At 37.5% G+C, this 15,958-nt stretch overlaps 1 protein-coding gene across 1 annotated transcript in view; it reads left to right on the top strand.

The window, feature by feature from the left end:
- The window catches only part of LOC145769205 (polycystin-1-like), an 82,090-nt gene extending 72,074 nt beyond the window's left edge, over positions 1-10,016 (top strand). The window contains exons 79-85 of the mRNA XM_082580793.1: positions 224-368; positions 1,102-1,225; positions 2,198-2,427; positions 2,684-2,786; positions 3,263-3,320; positions 5,517-5,666; positions 9,403-10,016. Coding sequence (XP_082436919.1) covers positions 224-368; positions 1,102-1,225; positions 2,198-2,427; positions 2,684-2,786; positions 3,263-3,320; positions 5,517-5,666; positions 9,403-9,532 — 940 coding nt within the window. The 3' untranslated portion in view covers positions 9,533-10,016. The remainder of the gene's footprint in view (positions 1-223; positions 369-1,101; positions 1,226-2,197; positions 2,428-2,683; positions 2,787-3,262; positions 3,321-5,516; positions 5,667-9,402) is intronic.
- The last annotated feature ends 5,942 nt before the right edge of the window (positions 10,017-15,958 follow it).

Here is a 15,958-nt window from a genome sequence, read left to right as displayed (position 1 = left end):
CTGCTTTGCACAGCTCTGAGAGCAATATTTATCTGCGATGGATACAGTGTCGCATAAAAAAAACTATGGTAATGCTTGTACCATAGTCCTGCTAATATCACAACAGATGAAATAAAAGTTTTCTTTCTATTTTCAATATAGATATGTCGATATATGGATTACATTGTAGTCTACCATCTGAAAGTTAGTTGACAGTTTAAATTGCAAAAACATTCACTTCCAGATTATTTGCTGCCGTCATAATGGTTGGATACAAAGAAACCCGAAGACTAACCAACGACTGGCGATTTAATGTCCCTGAGTATGACGTCATGAGCTACATGATGAACAGAGCAAAACTTTATTTGGGACTGTCCAAAATGAAGCAGGTTGGTTCTTTGTGCTACGGTTTGAACCGGTATTTACTCGATTTGTTTAGATTAGGGCTTCTCAAACTTTTTATTGTGCAATCCCATTTCATAAAATAATTTTCCATGCAACCCTTTGTTGGGAAGTATCCAATGTAAAATACCCGCTGCCGGCCCACTTTTAATTTGTTTGGCTTTCCTAAAATTACGATTTGCGACCCCGTTTTGGATCGCGATCCATAGTTTGGGATGCCCTGGTTTAAGTCATGACCTAGTAATGACTTAGCTGGTTATCGGGGCATATATTGAGTGGCCGTAGGTTCACGGCAGTCGCGTGGCTAGAAAGAAAAATTTAAAGGCACAAAACAACTGTAAGGGGGACAAATATTTTAATATTTGAATCAGTAAACTTGTTTAAAAATATTGCTACTGAATGCAGCCAAACATTTATAAAACGTCATTCAACACGTAATGCAATGTCGTGACAACGTTTTAATCGATTAAAAACTCATTTTTAAGGGGGAGATTACTCCCCCAAGTGCCCCCCGTGTCTACATCCCTACTTGGACAATGGGCCTACTCTTTAATTTACATCTCACGGGAAACGTTTCCTTGTACCAACGTCTGATGATGATTTGGAAATCATTGTTTATTTTTTGCGTCTTCTCCTTAAGTGTTTTGTTGTGAGGTATGATGTCTTGGCTGTGGAAATTTTACACCGTTGTTTGTCATTCAATGGTATGTTGTGCTACAGTACCGACCAACTGTTCACTTTGAGGATATGTCCACTCCATCCTCAGAAAGTTCGTTCATATCATTTGATTCTCTCGGGACTTGCTTTACCCCGGAACGGGTGTCTCAGTGTTCAGACGCGTCAGGTACGTGAATGACTTTGTTTCACCAGTGGCTTGGTAGTTATCTCCTTCGGCTTTAGTGTTGATAGTTTTGGGTTCGATTCCAGGTCAGGTCATACCAAAGACTTTAAAAACGGTACCTTACCACTTGTGTTCTTTCTTGTATAACGCAGCGAGGATAAATTAGATAGTAATGTGGTGACATCGTAAATCTGATACAAAATTAAAAATGAGCTTGGTCGTTAAAAGGCATTAGCACTTAGCAGTTATAGAGCAACATTAAATAAACCATAACAAATTATTATTACGACATTTCAGCGAATATTTTGGAACTGTGGTAAGGGAACTTTCAAATATTACGTAACTCCTTTGAGGGGGAGGGGAGGGTTTATGCAAAGCGTTACGTTAGCGTCACATCGGGGGGGAGGGGGTTCAAGCAAAACGTTATGTAACGCTTTCGAGTACGGAATGGTATTTTTTGTGCTGAATTTGTAGTGAAAAAGCGTTACATGGGGGAGGGGGGGTTGAAAAAAACGTTACGTTGGCGTTACATGGGGGAGGGGGGATCAAAAATTCGGAAAAAAAGCGTTACATAATATTTGAACGTTCCCTAACACGTCACATTCTAAAATGCATAGGTGCAACCAAATAGTCGCGAAAGTGAAGGCAATAATTACGTGATAAGCCGTTTTTATACAAGAACTATTGCATAAGATTTACATTATTACAAAAAAAATATATTGTTACATAAAAGTGAGGAGAAAAATGGTTAATCTGATCAAAAAATAAAGAGCCCAAAATGTAGATACTCAACTCATGTTCAGCAAACGTTTCGAAAATTATACTATCTTCATCTTCAGAGCTGTAAATGTGAATGAAAATATATAAAATACATCCTCTTGATGGTTCTTCATCTTGTTCAAATTAGATTAAGATGTTGGAAATACCAACTCCATCTTCAAGATGAGTGAAGAACATAATTTTAATCTTTCTCAGGTGTATCATCCTCCGACTCCGGGCTCGGAACTCCCTCAGGACATTCCATATCTTTGTTTGATTACCTCACAATAGAGCATCCACCATCCGAGAAGCCAATGGACGATCTTCATCTTGATTACCTCTTTGACAGATTGTCAACCTACTCGGTGGATATGATGCTCCGTCGCTTCGAGCGGGTCAACAAGCTCGATGATGACGTGCTATTGATCGAGTCAAGGCTGCTAGATGTGAGTTAAGTGAATTATCACAGCCATGGACATCTACATAAACCGGCCTAGCCAACGTGTAAGCTTCAAAATTAACTGAAGGCTGACCTACTCACGCTTCATAGCAGTCAGAGTCGTCAGTTTATGTTTCCCAGTACCAGTTGATAAATGCAGTCTTTGTGTTTATTTTATATGATTATAGGTTAATATTGTTCTACCAGGCCTACTGTTAATTGTTATCATTAAAGAATACAATGGCATACTCATCAATTTTTAGATCACACAGAAACTCGAACAGAAAAAGCTCATGCAAAAGCAATCAACAGAAATCGCACGAGCTGCCACCAGTACATCGATGTCTGAACACAAACCACCTAGCGGTATGTGCTCGCATTTTGAAACCTTTTTAAAACGTAGAAATGTACATTGAAGCGTAACCAACTTGTAACTAACTAACTTAACTAATTGTGCATTAATTAAGCGAATTTGTTTTGTCATCTTGATATTTGAAGGAATACGCACACATTTAAATCATGTGTAAATTTACCGCTTACCTGGAGGACTTTGTTTCGGTATAAAATTTACATCGATCTGTTTTGAACTAACGAGGGTAGAGGGGCTAGTTCCTTTCTTTCAGTCGCCTTTCCTTCAGCAACTACGCCCACCCAAATTATTCAAAGTTGCGGACGCCCAACACCAAAAAAGAATTAAAATAAGCCTTTTTTTTTTTTTGCAAATTCATCGTTTTGAACTTCGATGCCGTTTCGAGTTATACTTTTCGTCAACAACTTTCTTTCGACTGAAAACGATTCGCTTCAAACAGCTTACATTAGCATTATTCAATTTTCTTTCTCAGATTTATCGAAAAGAAACTCCACCACCAACACCAAAAAAGCTCGTGATATGAAAGCCAGGTTTGCTACGTCTTTATAATATTCATTTCTATTTTATTATGAGTCTTGACGTAATATCGACGTAAAAGGGTTTCTGCATGGTACCAACCAAATAGCTGCATTTTCGGAGTATTACGAGGTGTTAATAATAAGCTATAATTACAAATAGCTTAAATATGAAAACGGCAGGTCCAGGCTACCTTGGTTCGTTAGTTGGTTTTAAATCTTTATCCTCGGACTGACAAAGCTTTGATAGGTTATTCCTGGTAGTTTCGCATACTTGTGCAGGCTCTTGACGCAGGACCGGTTACCGAGATTGGCAGAGTGAAGTTTTCCGATTGTTGAAGTGTTGTTGCCGGGGAATTATTCCATTCACTAGGTGCCGCTGAACGGAGACCAGTCCAGAAATGCGTTGCTCAAGCGCACACCCCGAGAGTCGAACCAGCACCGCGTAATCTTGAGCCTGGTGCGTAACCACTGAGCTAACGGGGCGGACAAAGTTGTTTAAAGTAGCTTGACTATTACACCTGCTGGATTTAAAGTTTGAATATACAAAACTTTTTAGGGAGGTTTCTACGATTAGAGAAATAAAACATAGTAACTTTAGCGGGTTTAACATACTTTATTTCACACAAAATATAACATAATTAAAGTAAAATAAACTCAAACGTTTTCGACACGTACGTGTGTCCTCATCAGGAATTAAATCTGCAATACATAAAATGAAAAATCGTAAGATAAATTTGACTACGCACTGTAACTGTAACGACACTCTGGACTGAAAGCACAAACTGAACAAATGATACGAGAATGTTTGCGAGTAAATTATGCGGTGGGAAACAGATCACATGAGGTGTAGACTACAGACGTTGGACAAAACAATTTCTTGATTTCTTTCTGAAACAACTGATCATCAGAACACACCAAACGAGCACGAGATAACAGACACAAGATTAAACCAGATTTCCATTTGCTTGGGCATAGAGCGTTATAATTTAAAAGCAAGCCAGTGTGGTAGGTTTTCGCCAGATCTAGGTGTCAAAAGAATTGCGTTTAATTTCAATTTCAACATCTAAAAAAGCGATGGTATCATTGGATTTTTCAAGTGTAAATTCGATATTTTTATGTTGCGAATTTAAAAGGTTTAAAAATTTTGAGCACGATTCATCATCATCAAAAATCGCGAAAATATCAATGCTCGTTTGGTGTGTTCTGATGATCAGTTGTTTCAGAAAGAAATCAAGAAATTAAAAAACATGTTTTAGTTTAAATGGATATCCTTCTCACTTTTTCAATAAAAAACACCTTCATGGCTGATGAACCAAAAGACACGCCTGAAGAAGTAGATTTTAGTTATTTTATTAATATACCCTTTCTAGGAAAATATTCAACAATTTTTGCGAAAAACCTAGCTAAACTTATAAAAAAGAAATTTTCATGCGACATTCATCCTGTGTATAAAACATTTAAAGTGCACCAATATTTTCAACTGAAGTCGCCTACCTCCTTTGCTCTTTCTTCAAATGCTGTGTATAAATTTAGTTGTTTGCGTGACGCAAACCAAACATACATTGGAATGTCAACCAGACATTTGTTGACAAGGGCCGGGGAGCACTTAAACCCAAACCTAACAACTAAAAGTGCAATTAAAGAGCACATCGCCTCTTGTGAAACGTGCACTGACAATGTCTCGATCGACCAATTTAAAATCATCTCTCGAGGCAGATCTGATGTTCAGACTAAGATCATGGAAGCCTTAAGAATCAAACGTAATAATCCGTCTCTCAACTGGCAGTTATTCGCCTGTGGCTCATCGTTCCTTTTGTGTGTGTTCTAATTGTTTTGTCCAATGCCTGTAGTCTACACCTCATGTGATCTGTTTCCCACCGCATAATTTACTCGCAATCATTCTCGTATCATTTGTTCAGTTTGTGCTTTCAGTCCAGAGTGTCGTTACAGTTACAGTGCATAGTCAAATTTATCTTACGATTTTTCATTTTATGTATTGCAGATATAATTCCTGATGAGGACACACGTACGTGTCGAAAACGTTTGAGTTTATTTTATTTTAATTATGTTATATTTTGTGTGAAATAAAGTATGTGAAACCCACTAAAGTTACTATGTTTTATTTCTCTATGGTTCAACAAAGCAAACTCTCTACCAAAGCTTTTTCTACGATTACAAACCTAATTCACTTCGTCGGTGTGTTCGCAGGATGGATTCAAGTCCAGAGGTTTCTGAAAGCAAGATGACATCGGGGACAAGAAAGCATTCATTGCGGGAAACAGCGCAGCCTTTTCCAGTCAGAAGTTCATCGTACGTCGATGCCACCAGATATCCGGAAACAAGCTCGGCTCATGTTTCGTATGTTTCATGCTTATTTAAAGTTATGAAGAAGCTCACCTTACACAGCAGTTTTGTTACGGGGAAGTTTTGCGTGAAACTTTAGAATAACTTTTAATAGCAGTGCTTCTGTGCTTTGTTGTTTTGTTTGTGATGGTCAAAAATAGCCTAAAAACAAACTGAAAAATAATTTTAAAGTTTTCGGCGCTGAAGCCAGGGATTCATAAGGTATGTATATTATGAGTCTCTGGCTGAAGCATGTTGTGTATAGTAGCTCATGAGCAGGGTTGCATTCCTGGGGGGGCTCGGGGGGGCTCAGCCCCCCGAAATACAAGAAGGCTTGATGTAGGGGGGGCTCAGGGGGGGCTCGTTCAAGCTTCCATTTTTCAGCTTTTCTGGCTGAACAACAACTTCTCGACTGAACAAGTAACACTTTAACATCTTTCTCACAACAGAACTGCAAAAAAACACAAACATAAGTTGATAGCAATCGCCAATTATCACTTTTGTCAGAAACTCTCCAGACTGGGAATATCAACTTCGTAGTAGCTAATCGTCATGTCAAATGGACTGTTAATTCTCTACTTCAAATAAAAAAAAAGTTATTCAAGAAGGAAAGTATTCGTTTGATGAAGTTGTTAACTTAAGTCCCGGAAGTACAAAAAACTACTCCTTTAAAGGCACAACATTGGACCAGTTCAAAGCTCGACGTAGAGACTACCCTTCTTTTGATCGTAATCGGTTTATTCAAGCTTTGGTTGACAACATTGGAAGCAGGATGGTGGACACCAACAATGAAAATTCTGTGAAGAGCTTGAAAATTATTGTACCAGAGCAGTGTTGTACGTTGACACCGTCAATTTGACGGCGTCATTTGACGGCGTCAACTTTTTGTTGACGCTGAGGCTAGCGCCGTCAATTTATTTTTCAGTTGACGGAAGTGATGGCGCCGTCAAATATTTTGCCGATTTTAAGCGTCAAGCGCTAAGCGTCATTTTTTGTTTTCATGGAAAATCTCGTTTCACAATAAGAGTTTCACAATATATTCTGGCCAGCGCGACTCATCCGAATTACTGGCTTTGGCGTTGGTTGGAATGGCTCCCTGGAATACACGCGGAAGAAGTTCGCCAAATGGTGATCAGTGATCACCCATGTATTGAGAACGAGGGATCAGAGACAGAAAGCGAAAAATCCATGAATGGCATCGCGGACGTTGAATATACTTTATTTCAAGAGCTCTATGCCCCTGAAAAGAGCGATGTTGGTGCAGTGGACCTCGTTAAAAGATTTATACATGCTAAACTATCACAGCACGCTTGGAACAGTGATACCTTTCCGACTAAACGTTTTCAACTTGTTTTTGAAATACAACACACCAATACCAACCAGCGCTGCTGTGGAACGAATGTTTTCACTTGGAAAGGACAATATGCGCAGGGGCGCCGGAAGCGGGAGCGGATGCCCCCTGCACTCAAATTTCTGTGGATGGGGAGGGAAGAGGGGGCAATGGTGCCCTTTTAAGGTCATGTAAGCTACTGCACACTTTGCAATATAACAATTTATGCTATTCGCTTTTAGCCTAATTATAATGTTCTATTTTTGCCTCAAAATAATATTCACGACACAAAATTCTCCATCACAGTAAGTTATATTACATCATTATAAAATAGCATGATGCCCTTCCGTGCCATTGTTGTTTGTATAGCGGACACTTGTATCATTACTCGATAATGAGCTGATAGATGAGCATTATCGCTATATCTTATCTTAAAACTTAAAAACAAATTGGCCTTTCAGCAACAAAAGTGCCCTTTTTTCATACTCTTGTCCCTCCAGTCAAAAATCGCTCCGGCGCCCCTGAATATGCGTCCTAAACGCAGCAGATTGTCAGACAAACGTTTTGAAATGCTTGTTTTTCTGCAAGGAAATAACTAATAGGCTGAGCAGCTAATTACAATAGAGTCTCAAAACATAATATCTGCTCTTTATTTATAGCTATTGTTAGCCTGAACTTGGTTGAAATATTTCCGTTTTATGAGACGCTGGCAAAAAATAGCGCTAGAAATTAGCGCTGACGCTGACGCCGTCAATTTCTTCAAGAGCTTACGCAGTCCTTTACGCCGTAAAGTTTTTAGGCAATTCGCGCTGACGCTGACGCCGTCAAATTATTTCAATGACGCGTACAACACTGTACCAGAGTTATGGCCTGCTGCAGTCGAAGTTCCATGGCAAGAAGGGGAGCAGAGATTACGAAAAATAGAGGAGAGATTTCATGTCATCACTCCTATTTCCGATTTTCGATTGTATGTTGACAATCCTTGTCATATACCAGATACGATGAAGTTGCTCAAGAACGTAGTACTAAACATGATTGCTATAAGTTCTGCTGAAGCCGAACGTGAATTTTCACAAATGAACTTGGTCATCCTACCGCTACGATCACGGCTGACCATATCACTTGTTTCAGCATTGTTGTTCATCAGTATCAATGGACCACCTCCTCATTTATGGAATGGCACTGCGGCAACTCAGAAGTGGTTGCAGACTCATCGGTCGGCTGTGGATATTCAAGTTAAGCATTCTAAGCTGCCCACATTGAATGAACTCAGATCTCTGCAAAAACTGTTTTCTGGCTAAAATCAACGACTGTCGTGGTGCTTTTAACTTAGCACATAAAACCAAAGACCTGGCAGACAGGCTATTTGTTTTGTGTAATCTCGTTTGCACCAACTTGGAATATGTTTTTGCTGTAATTGGAGTTTTTTAAACTGTTCGTTAATAACTAAATGAGATTTTAGTGTAACTGTCACATTGGCAGCTTATTGGCTCTTATATAGCAAATCTGCAACCACAAGCGCTCATTTCAAGAATTGCATTTCCTTACTTTCCTATTGCAGTCAATGTTTTTGCAAAGTGTGCTTAGGATTGGCTCATACAAATAAGTTTACAATTGAGTTAAGAGATTGGAATTAGCTTATGCAAATCGAGTTTCAAGTGTAGGCCTACGCAGTAAAAAAAAGCAAAAGAGATTGCAGTGTAGCAACCAAGCCAAATTTCAAACTTATAATTTTATATCGGATTCAACCACGTTTTCATGTTTTGTTGCTTCTACCTTTTTCTGTACTTCAAGCTATGTTTTAGCATGGGTTGTTTTTCGACATGATGTTCAGAAGTAAAAACATACTGAACAGTGTTTCCTTTTAAAAAAGGTGAACATTGTTGGCTAACCTACACTGATTACTTATACATACTGTGTCTATAACAACACAGCTAAATGTTAGAGCCCCCCCATAAAAAAATTTAGGAATGCACCCCTGCTCATGAGGGACGTAGGGTCAGAACAAGCAGAGTAACTACGGGTTTACAAAGGAGAGTCATTCGCCATCTCCAGTAATCCAACCAGCCATACGGTTTACCTTTTATTTTTGACTCAAAATACGAAAAGTTTGGAAAGGAATTTTTCACTTGCCTTTGCCAGTCCCTGCAAACGATCCCCATGACGTATTGAAAAGACTAATCAAAAACGTTGCCAAAGATTTGGTTAGTTTGGAACATGCACACCGCAAAAGGCGGAAGCAGGTCGTTTGTATCTACATTTGTGAAGTAACCTACAAAATGTTTAACAGAGCTAGAATTAAATTTTAACTTTTAATTTACAGTTTTCTATCGGTCATTCTGTTTTAATTCTACCCTCTCGACTCATCCTTTCTTTCGTTATATAAACTTTTAAATTTATTGTTATTATATTTCAATTCAGATTGGGAAACAGAGCGGGTGTTGTCCAAACAAAGCAAAGGCCTCACAGTGACGAGGGGGTTCGAGTTTCCACTTCAAAGAATAAAACGCAGAAACAGCAAGCGATTATTAAGAAGAAGACCGCGTGGTGATCTGTAGCACAGCCTGCAAATGAATCAAGAATCATCAATTCCTATAGTGCACGTACATGGATTTTGCGTGGCAAGATTTTTCTGATGGTCTGAGTTTTTAGTATTAAAACTTTGGGTATATACTCTGACATTGAAATCAAACTTGAACATACGGTAGCCTGTGATATTTCCAGTTTTTTAAAAAAGTCAAAGTTTGTTTAATATTGACATTTTCTTGGCTTCACCTTTCTATTGCAGAAGCATTCAGCACCAGCATTGTTGCACACAAGAGTGGTTATATTTTTCGTAGTTCCCTTTCCACTGTCGTTTTTTGCTACCAATGATACTTTGTTATCTTATCACATCGTGTTCTTCATTTAAGCTTTCTTCACACTGCGTTTTTTACAATTCTACTGTTTTTACCTTAGATTTTATTTTAGTTTTTTACTTGTTCTTGGACGAAGACATTATTATTGTCTGAAATGTGCAATAAACTGATAGAGCGTTACGTAAAGTAGCCTATGTATTTTAACAAATTCAATACAGATATTTTTCAAGACAGATAGGCCAGACTCAGTGCCGAGTCATGGAAGCCCGGGTTCAACATCTCAGGAAACCCGCAGGTAGCCTAATAGACTTTTGTGTTTCAATACCGTATCAACATTTTGGTTTAGTGGTTAAAGTTCACGGCGTGCACTTGTCTATTGAGAAGATAAATTTAAGTATGTTACTAATAAGTTACATGGCACTCAAGCCAAAACATTTCTAAACTCGGCCAGCTATATAACTACTGACGTATATCTATGGCTACAAAACAGGCAAAATGTTGGGACCCAACTGGGCTGCGAGACCGGGTCTCAGTTATATTTGTCCGCGGGTTCTAGTTCTTACCCAACTGGGCAGCCCAGTTTAAATAGATCACAGACGGATGCGATGCGCTACTGAACCTCACACCAAAAAACTTCGAGTTCAGATGTAATGAAAGTCTCTTTTTTTTCTGGTTGAAAGAGGAAAATGTTTAAAAATACTATGTTGCCATTATGGCAAATGGTGCATTAATTTAAATTACTAATATTTTCAGCTTAAATTTTATAAAATGTTGTTGTGTAAATGGGCTGTCCAGACTGAGCCCACATGAGAGCTTACCTTAACCCTTACGGGTAATTTTATTATTTATTTGTGTCAGACAAAGCTGTCCATATCCAAAACGAAATACACACATAGCCTACACATATAAAAACTTTAAAACAACACTGACAAATTGTTTTTTATACAGCCAATAAAAATATTTTTGTTTTGCATAAACATTTTTTTAATATTGGGCAACCCATTTACCACCCATGTTTGGATAATATTACAACTGGGCTACCCAGATTCAACCCACATTAGTACCGTAGGCTACTCATATTTCCTGCTTTCTTTTTTAAACTAAAAGAAAATAAAGGGCTCGTTTTGTGGCATTTAATTAAATAAACATGGAAAATTGGACTTGTGTTAGCAAATTTTGTGACCCATAAATAACCCACATATGGTATAGGCTACCCACAAGCCCGAGTTCCCACTTGGAATTTTTATTGGCGTCCAGTTTGACTTTCTGACTGGGAAAACACCACACTATCTTGAAGGAAAGCTAAAATTAATGGTAGTGTGGTTATATATTATTTAGGTTATTTAAGTATGAGAATGGTTTGTTTATAAGTTGAATTAAGATGAAGGCTGTCTAACTGCTTGGTGAAATTTCTATCTATCTAATTTATCTAGTTTGGCTATCTGACTCCATGAACTGATTTCCACAATTGTTATTCGAATTATAATTTTAAGTTATCAGAAGGTGTTCATATAATATTGTGGGTTTCTAACACAATTTGAATTTATACATTACAGAATAGTGAAATTACAGAACAGGGAAACATTATTGTAATTACGGAACAGGGAAGCATTATTACAAATCATTACATTTTTAACTAAACAATCAATTTAATGTTTTCTGAGAGCTGAACTGGTCTAACTGAGCTTTTTTCCAAAATTGAGCTGGTTTGATGTGAGCTGGTTTCGTGTGAGCTCTCGTCAAAGGGCGAACAAACCCTTTTATTTTCTGTTCCCTTTTTTCTATGTACTTCGGGAGCAGTTTACATGGAAAATTACAGAAACTTTAGTAAAAGGCAGGAAAACTTATATGTTGAAATAATGGATCGCTACAGTAGCCACTTTAACAAGTCGAAATTCTGCCACTGCGAATGACTACAATGCAACCGCCAACCTTCGACACAGTTGATCACACTATTCTCATACAGAAACTGCAAACATACGGTTTTCGGGGCCTTCCATTACAATTGTTAAAAAGCTATATCAGCAATCGTCTACAGCACACGGTCGTCAATGGAATCTCTTCAAACTCAAGACAGGTTACCTGCGGTGTGCCCCAAGGATCGACATTGAGACCCCTTCTTTTCTTACTCTATATAAATGACTTACCAAATTCAACAAACATGAATGTTAAACTATTTGCTGACGACACCAATCTTACGATGAGCGACAAATGTGAAATAAATTTGCAGAACAATGTGAATGCCGAAATGCAAAAAGTTTACAACTGGTTGAAGCTTAATACTTAATAGATTATCATTAAATTTCTCAAAAACTGAATACATGCTAATAATAAATAAAAAACACATAAAAAATTTTAACATTAACATTGGTAACACAAGCATTCAACAAAAAGATCAAATAAAATACCTTGGCGTTTACATAGATAACAAATTAACATGGAAATATCACATAGATAAAATTTGCGGAAAAGTAGCAAAAGGTTCATGGGCGTTGCTTAAACTCAGAAATTATGTCAACACAGACACTTTAAAAGATGTGTATCACGCTTTGATTTACTGTCATTTGCAATATTGTATTTCAAGCTGGGGAAAGGCCTGTGACAGTGCACTGGATCCATTAATAAAATTACAAAAAAAGGTTATAAGAATAATTACGAAACAAAATTACTATGCTCACACTAATTTTTTATTTTTCAAAATGAACATCTTGAAACTAAAAGACATACATAACATTGAAATAAAAAAAACATATGTACAAAGTTCATATGAATGAGTATCCGTCTACGTATTGTGATTTATTTACAAATGCTTCATCTATTCATCAGCATAACACAAGATATCAAACAGGCAACAATTATTTTATAAACAGATCAAACACAGAATTTGGCAAGAAGTCCATGCAGGTATTGGGACCAATGCTCTGGTCAGAGGTTCCAAGTAGGCTAAAAACCTTATCATTTCATTGTTTCAAAAAAGAGATCAAAACGTTAATTTTACAAAGCTACAGTGCATCGTAAGTGATATGTTATGGAAACCAACTTGTCAGTTGCTTCGGAAACTTTATTATTCTCTGCTTGCTTCATGGAATTTTGTGTTTTGGCCTACGTTATCATCAATATGTTTTTTTTTTGTGCGTATGCTGTTGTTGAAGCGCGGGAACGTTTCAATTATTATTTTTCTCTTGTAAGCTTATTTTAAATGGCAAAATCGTAATTTCCGAAGGGTGGCAATTGACTAGTAGACCGTGGTCGTCTCGTTGTCTCCCTGTCGGTATGGGAACTTGTGTAACTTTTGTACTGTGTATATTGCATATTTCAAACATGTACCTATGTTCCTGTTACTGACAAATAAAACATTGATTGATTGATTGATTGAATCAGAACATGTTATAAGAGGCTACTGTCCAATTGTGACCCTTCTAGCACTCATCCAGAGAGTTAATGCTTGTTTTGAACTTAATTTGGTAATTACAGAAGAAAAAGAGCAATAGCAGTGGTGGGAATCGAACCCGCGTTAATGAAATGACTACTTTCTAGCCCTAACCCCTAAGCCAACCAGCTGACAAAAAATCCATCACTTAATTCGCTTTCTATCATCTTCTTTTCGCCATTTTTTACGTCACTTAAACCGTAGCTTATGATTGGCTGGCGGTTTCATTCTAGTCAAGTTTAGTGGCAGAATTTCGACTTGTTAAAGTGGCTACCGTACCAAAATTAAGGTATTAAGAGGTGTTTCTTTTTTTAAACTAAATTCGAACCCGAAGTGACTCAATCGTTAGGCTACGCATTTTTGTGGACGTTCAGTTTAGTTTGTTTTTAGTTCTGACCATCACAACGAAAAAACAGTAGCCTATATGACAAACATAGCAGAGGTCTAGAAAAAGGTAGAAGCGACAAAACGCGGACGTTATAGCGTGCATGATAGCAAAGCTGGAGTCTGGACAATCAGTTTCAAATATGGCACGGTCGTAACACCTAAAAATTTTATGAATTTAGAATTTTTTTTTTACTCATAATAATTGTTAAAGAAAAAAACTCACTAGCCTTTTTTTTTCTCTTTGTTCTCAATTTATAAAATTTTTATTAAAGGTGTTGCGACCGTGCTATATTTTGAACTGATTGTCCTGCTTTGGTATCATGCACGCAAGCCTATAACGTCCGCGTTTTGTCGCTTCTACCTCCTCTAAACTTATTTGGGAAGCAATGCATTTAAATACATCTGCAAATATGTTTCAGGGCCTTGTTTGTATTGTTCTTACCTGAATGAACGCAAGAACGTGATATTAATTAGCAGACTTTTGAAAACACAAATTTTCACTGAGAAGAAGCTTTGATAAGCCTTGCTTGGTTGCCAGAAAATAAAGGACCACCGTCATTCTGGCAGAATAGTTTTTCCGCTTTCCGCCTAAAAAAGTCATCCGTGAATAAGTGCGAGGCATAAAATGCGACCTGACATACCTTCGAAAAACCTTGAATAAAACTATAATCCGCAACACGTGCCACTTAAATTTTGCATGCATCGGATTCAGTATTAAATTACCTTTCCAGGGATGTGCATCAATAGGTGGGCATTTGGAAGGAACTTCCAGCAGAACTCTCCAAATATGGAGGATATACTTACGATAAACATTAAAGAAATACGATTTTTGCATAATAGACACCACTTCAAACATCTTCAAATAGAACTATAATCCGCAACACGTGCCACTTAAATTTTGCATGCATCGGATTCAGTATTAAATTACCTTTCAAGGGATGTGCACCAATAGGTGGGCATTTGGAAGGAACTTCCAGCAGAACGGTTCAAAGATGCTGGAAATATTTACGATAAACATTAAAATAATACGATTTTTGCATAATTGACACTTCTTCAAACATCTTGAAATAAAACTTTAATTCACAACACGTGCCACTTAAATTTTGCATGCATCGGATTTAGTATTAAATTACCTTTCCAGGGATGTGCACCAATAGGTGGGCATTTGGAAGGAACTTCCAACAGAGCGGTTCAAAGATGCTGGAAATATTTACGATAAACATTAAAATAATATGATTTTTGCATAATTGACACCTCTTCAAACATCTTCGAATAGAACTATAATTCGCAACACGTGCCACGTAAATTTTGAATGCATCGGATTCAGTATTAAACTACCTTTCCAGGGATGTGCACCAATAGGTGGGCATTTAGAAGGAACTCCCAGCAGAACGCTTCAAAGATGGAGGATATATTTACGATAAACATTAAAATAATACGATTTTTGCATAATTGACACCTCTTCAAACATCTTCAAATAGAACTTTAATCCGCAACACGTGCCATTTAAATTTTACATGCATCGGATTCAGTATTAAATTACCTTTCAAGGGATGTGCACCAATAGGTGGGCATTTGGAAGGAACTCTCAGCAGAACGCTCCAAATATGGAGGATATACTTACGATAAACATTAAAATAATACGATTTTTGCATAATAGACACTTCTTCAAACATCTTCAAATAGAACTATAATCCGCAACACGTGCCACGTAAATTTTGCATGCATCGGATTCAGTATTAAATTACCTTTCCAGGAATGTGCACCAATAGGTGGGAATTTGGAAGGAACTCCCAGCAGAACGCTTCAAAGCTGGAGGATATATTTACGATAAACATTAAAATAATATGATTTTTGCATAATTGACACTTCTTCAAACATCTTCAAATAGAACTTTAATCCGCAACACGTGCCACTTAAACTTTACATGCATCGGATTCAGTATTAAATTACCATTCAAGGGATGTGCACCAATAGGTGGGCATTTAGAAGGAACTCCCAGCAGAACGCTCCAAAGATGGAGGATATATTTACGATAAACATTAAAATAATACGATTTTTGCATAATAGACACTTCTTCAAACATCTTCGAATAGATATATAATCCGCAACACGTGCCACGTAAAATTTACATGCATCGGATTCAGTATTAAATTACCTTTCCAGGGATGTGCACCAATAGGTGGGCATTTGGAAGGAACTCCCAGCAGAACGCTCCAAATATGGAGGATATACTTACGATAAACTTTAAAATAATACAATTTTTGCATAATAGACACCTCTTCAAACATCTTCGAATAGA

Source organism: Aplidium turbinatum, chromosome 4 (assembly GCF_918807975.1).
Source record: "Aplidium turbinatum chromosome 4, kaAplTurb1.1, whole genome shotgun sequence".
NCBI classification, from domain to species: Eukaryota; Metazoa; Chordata; class Ascidiacea; order Aplousobranchia; family Polyclinidae; genus Aplidium; species Aplidium turbinatum.
The sequence above is the reverse complement of the archived record's forward strand: the minus strand, read 5'-3'. Positions and strand labels throughout refer to the sequence as shown.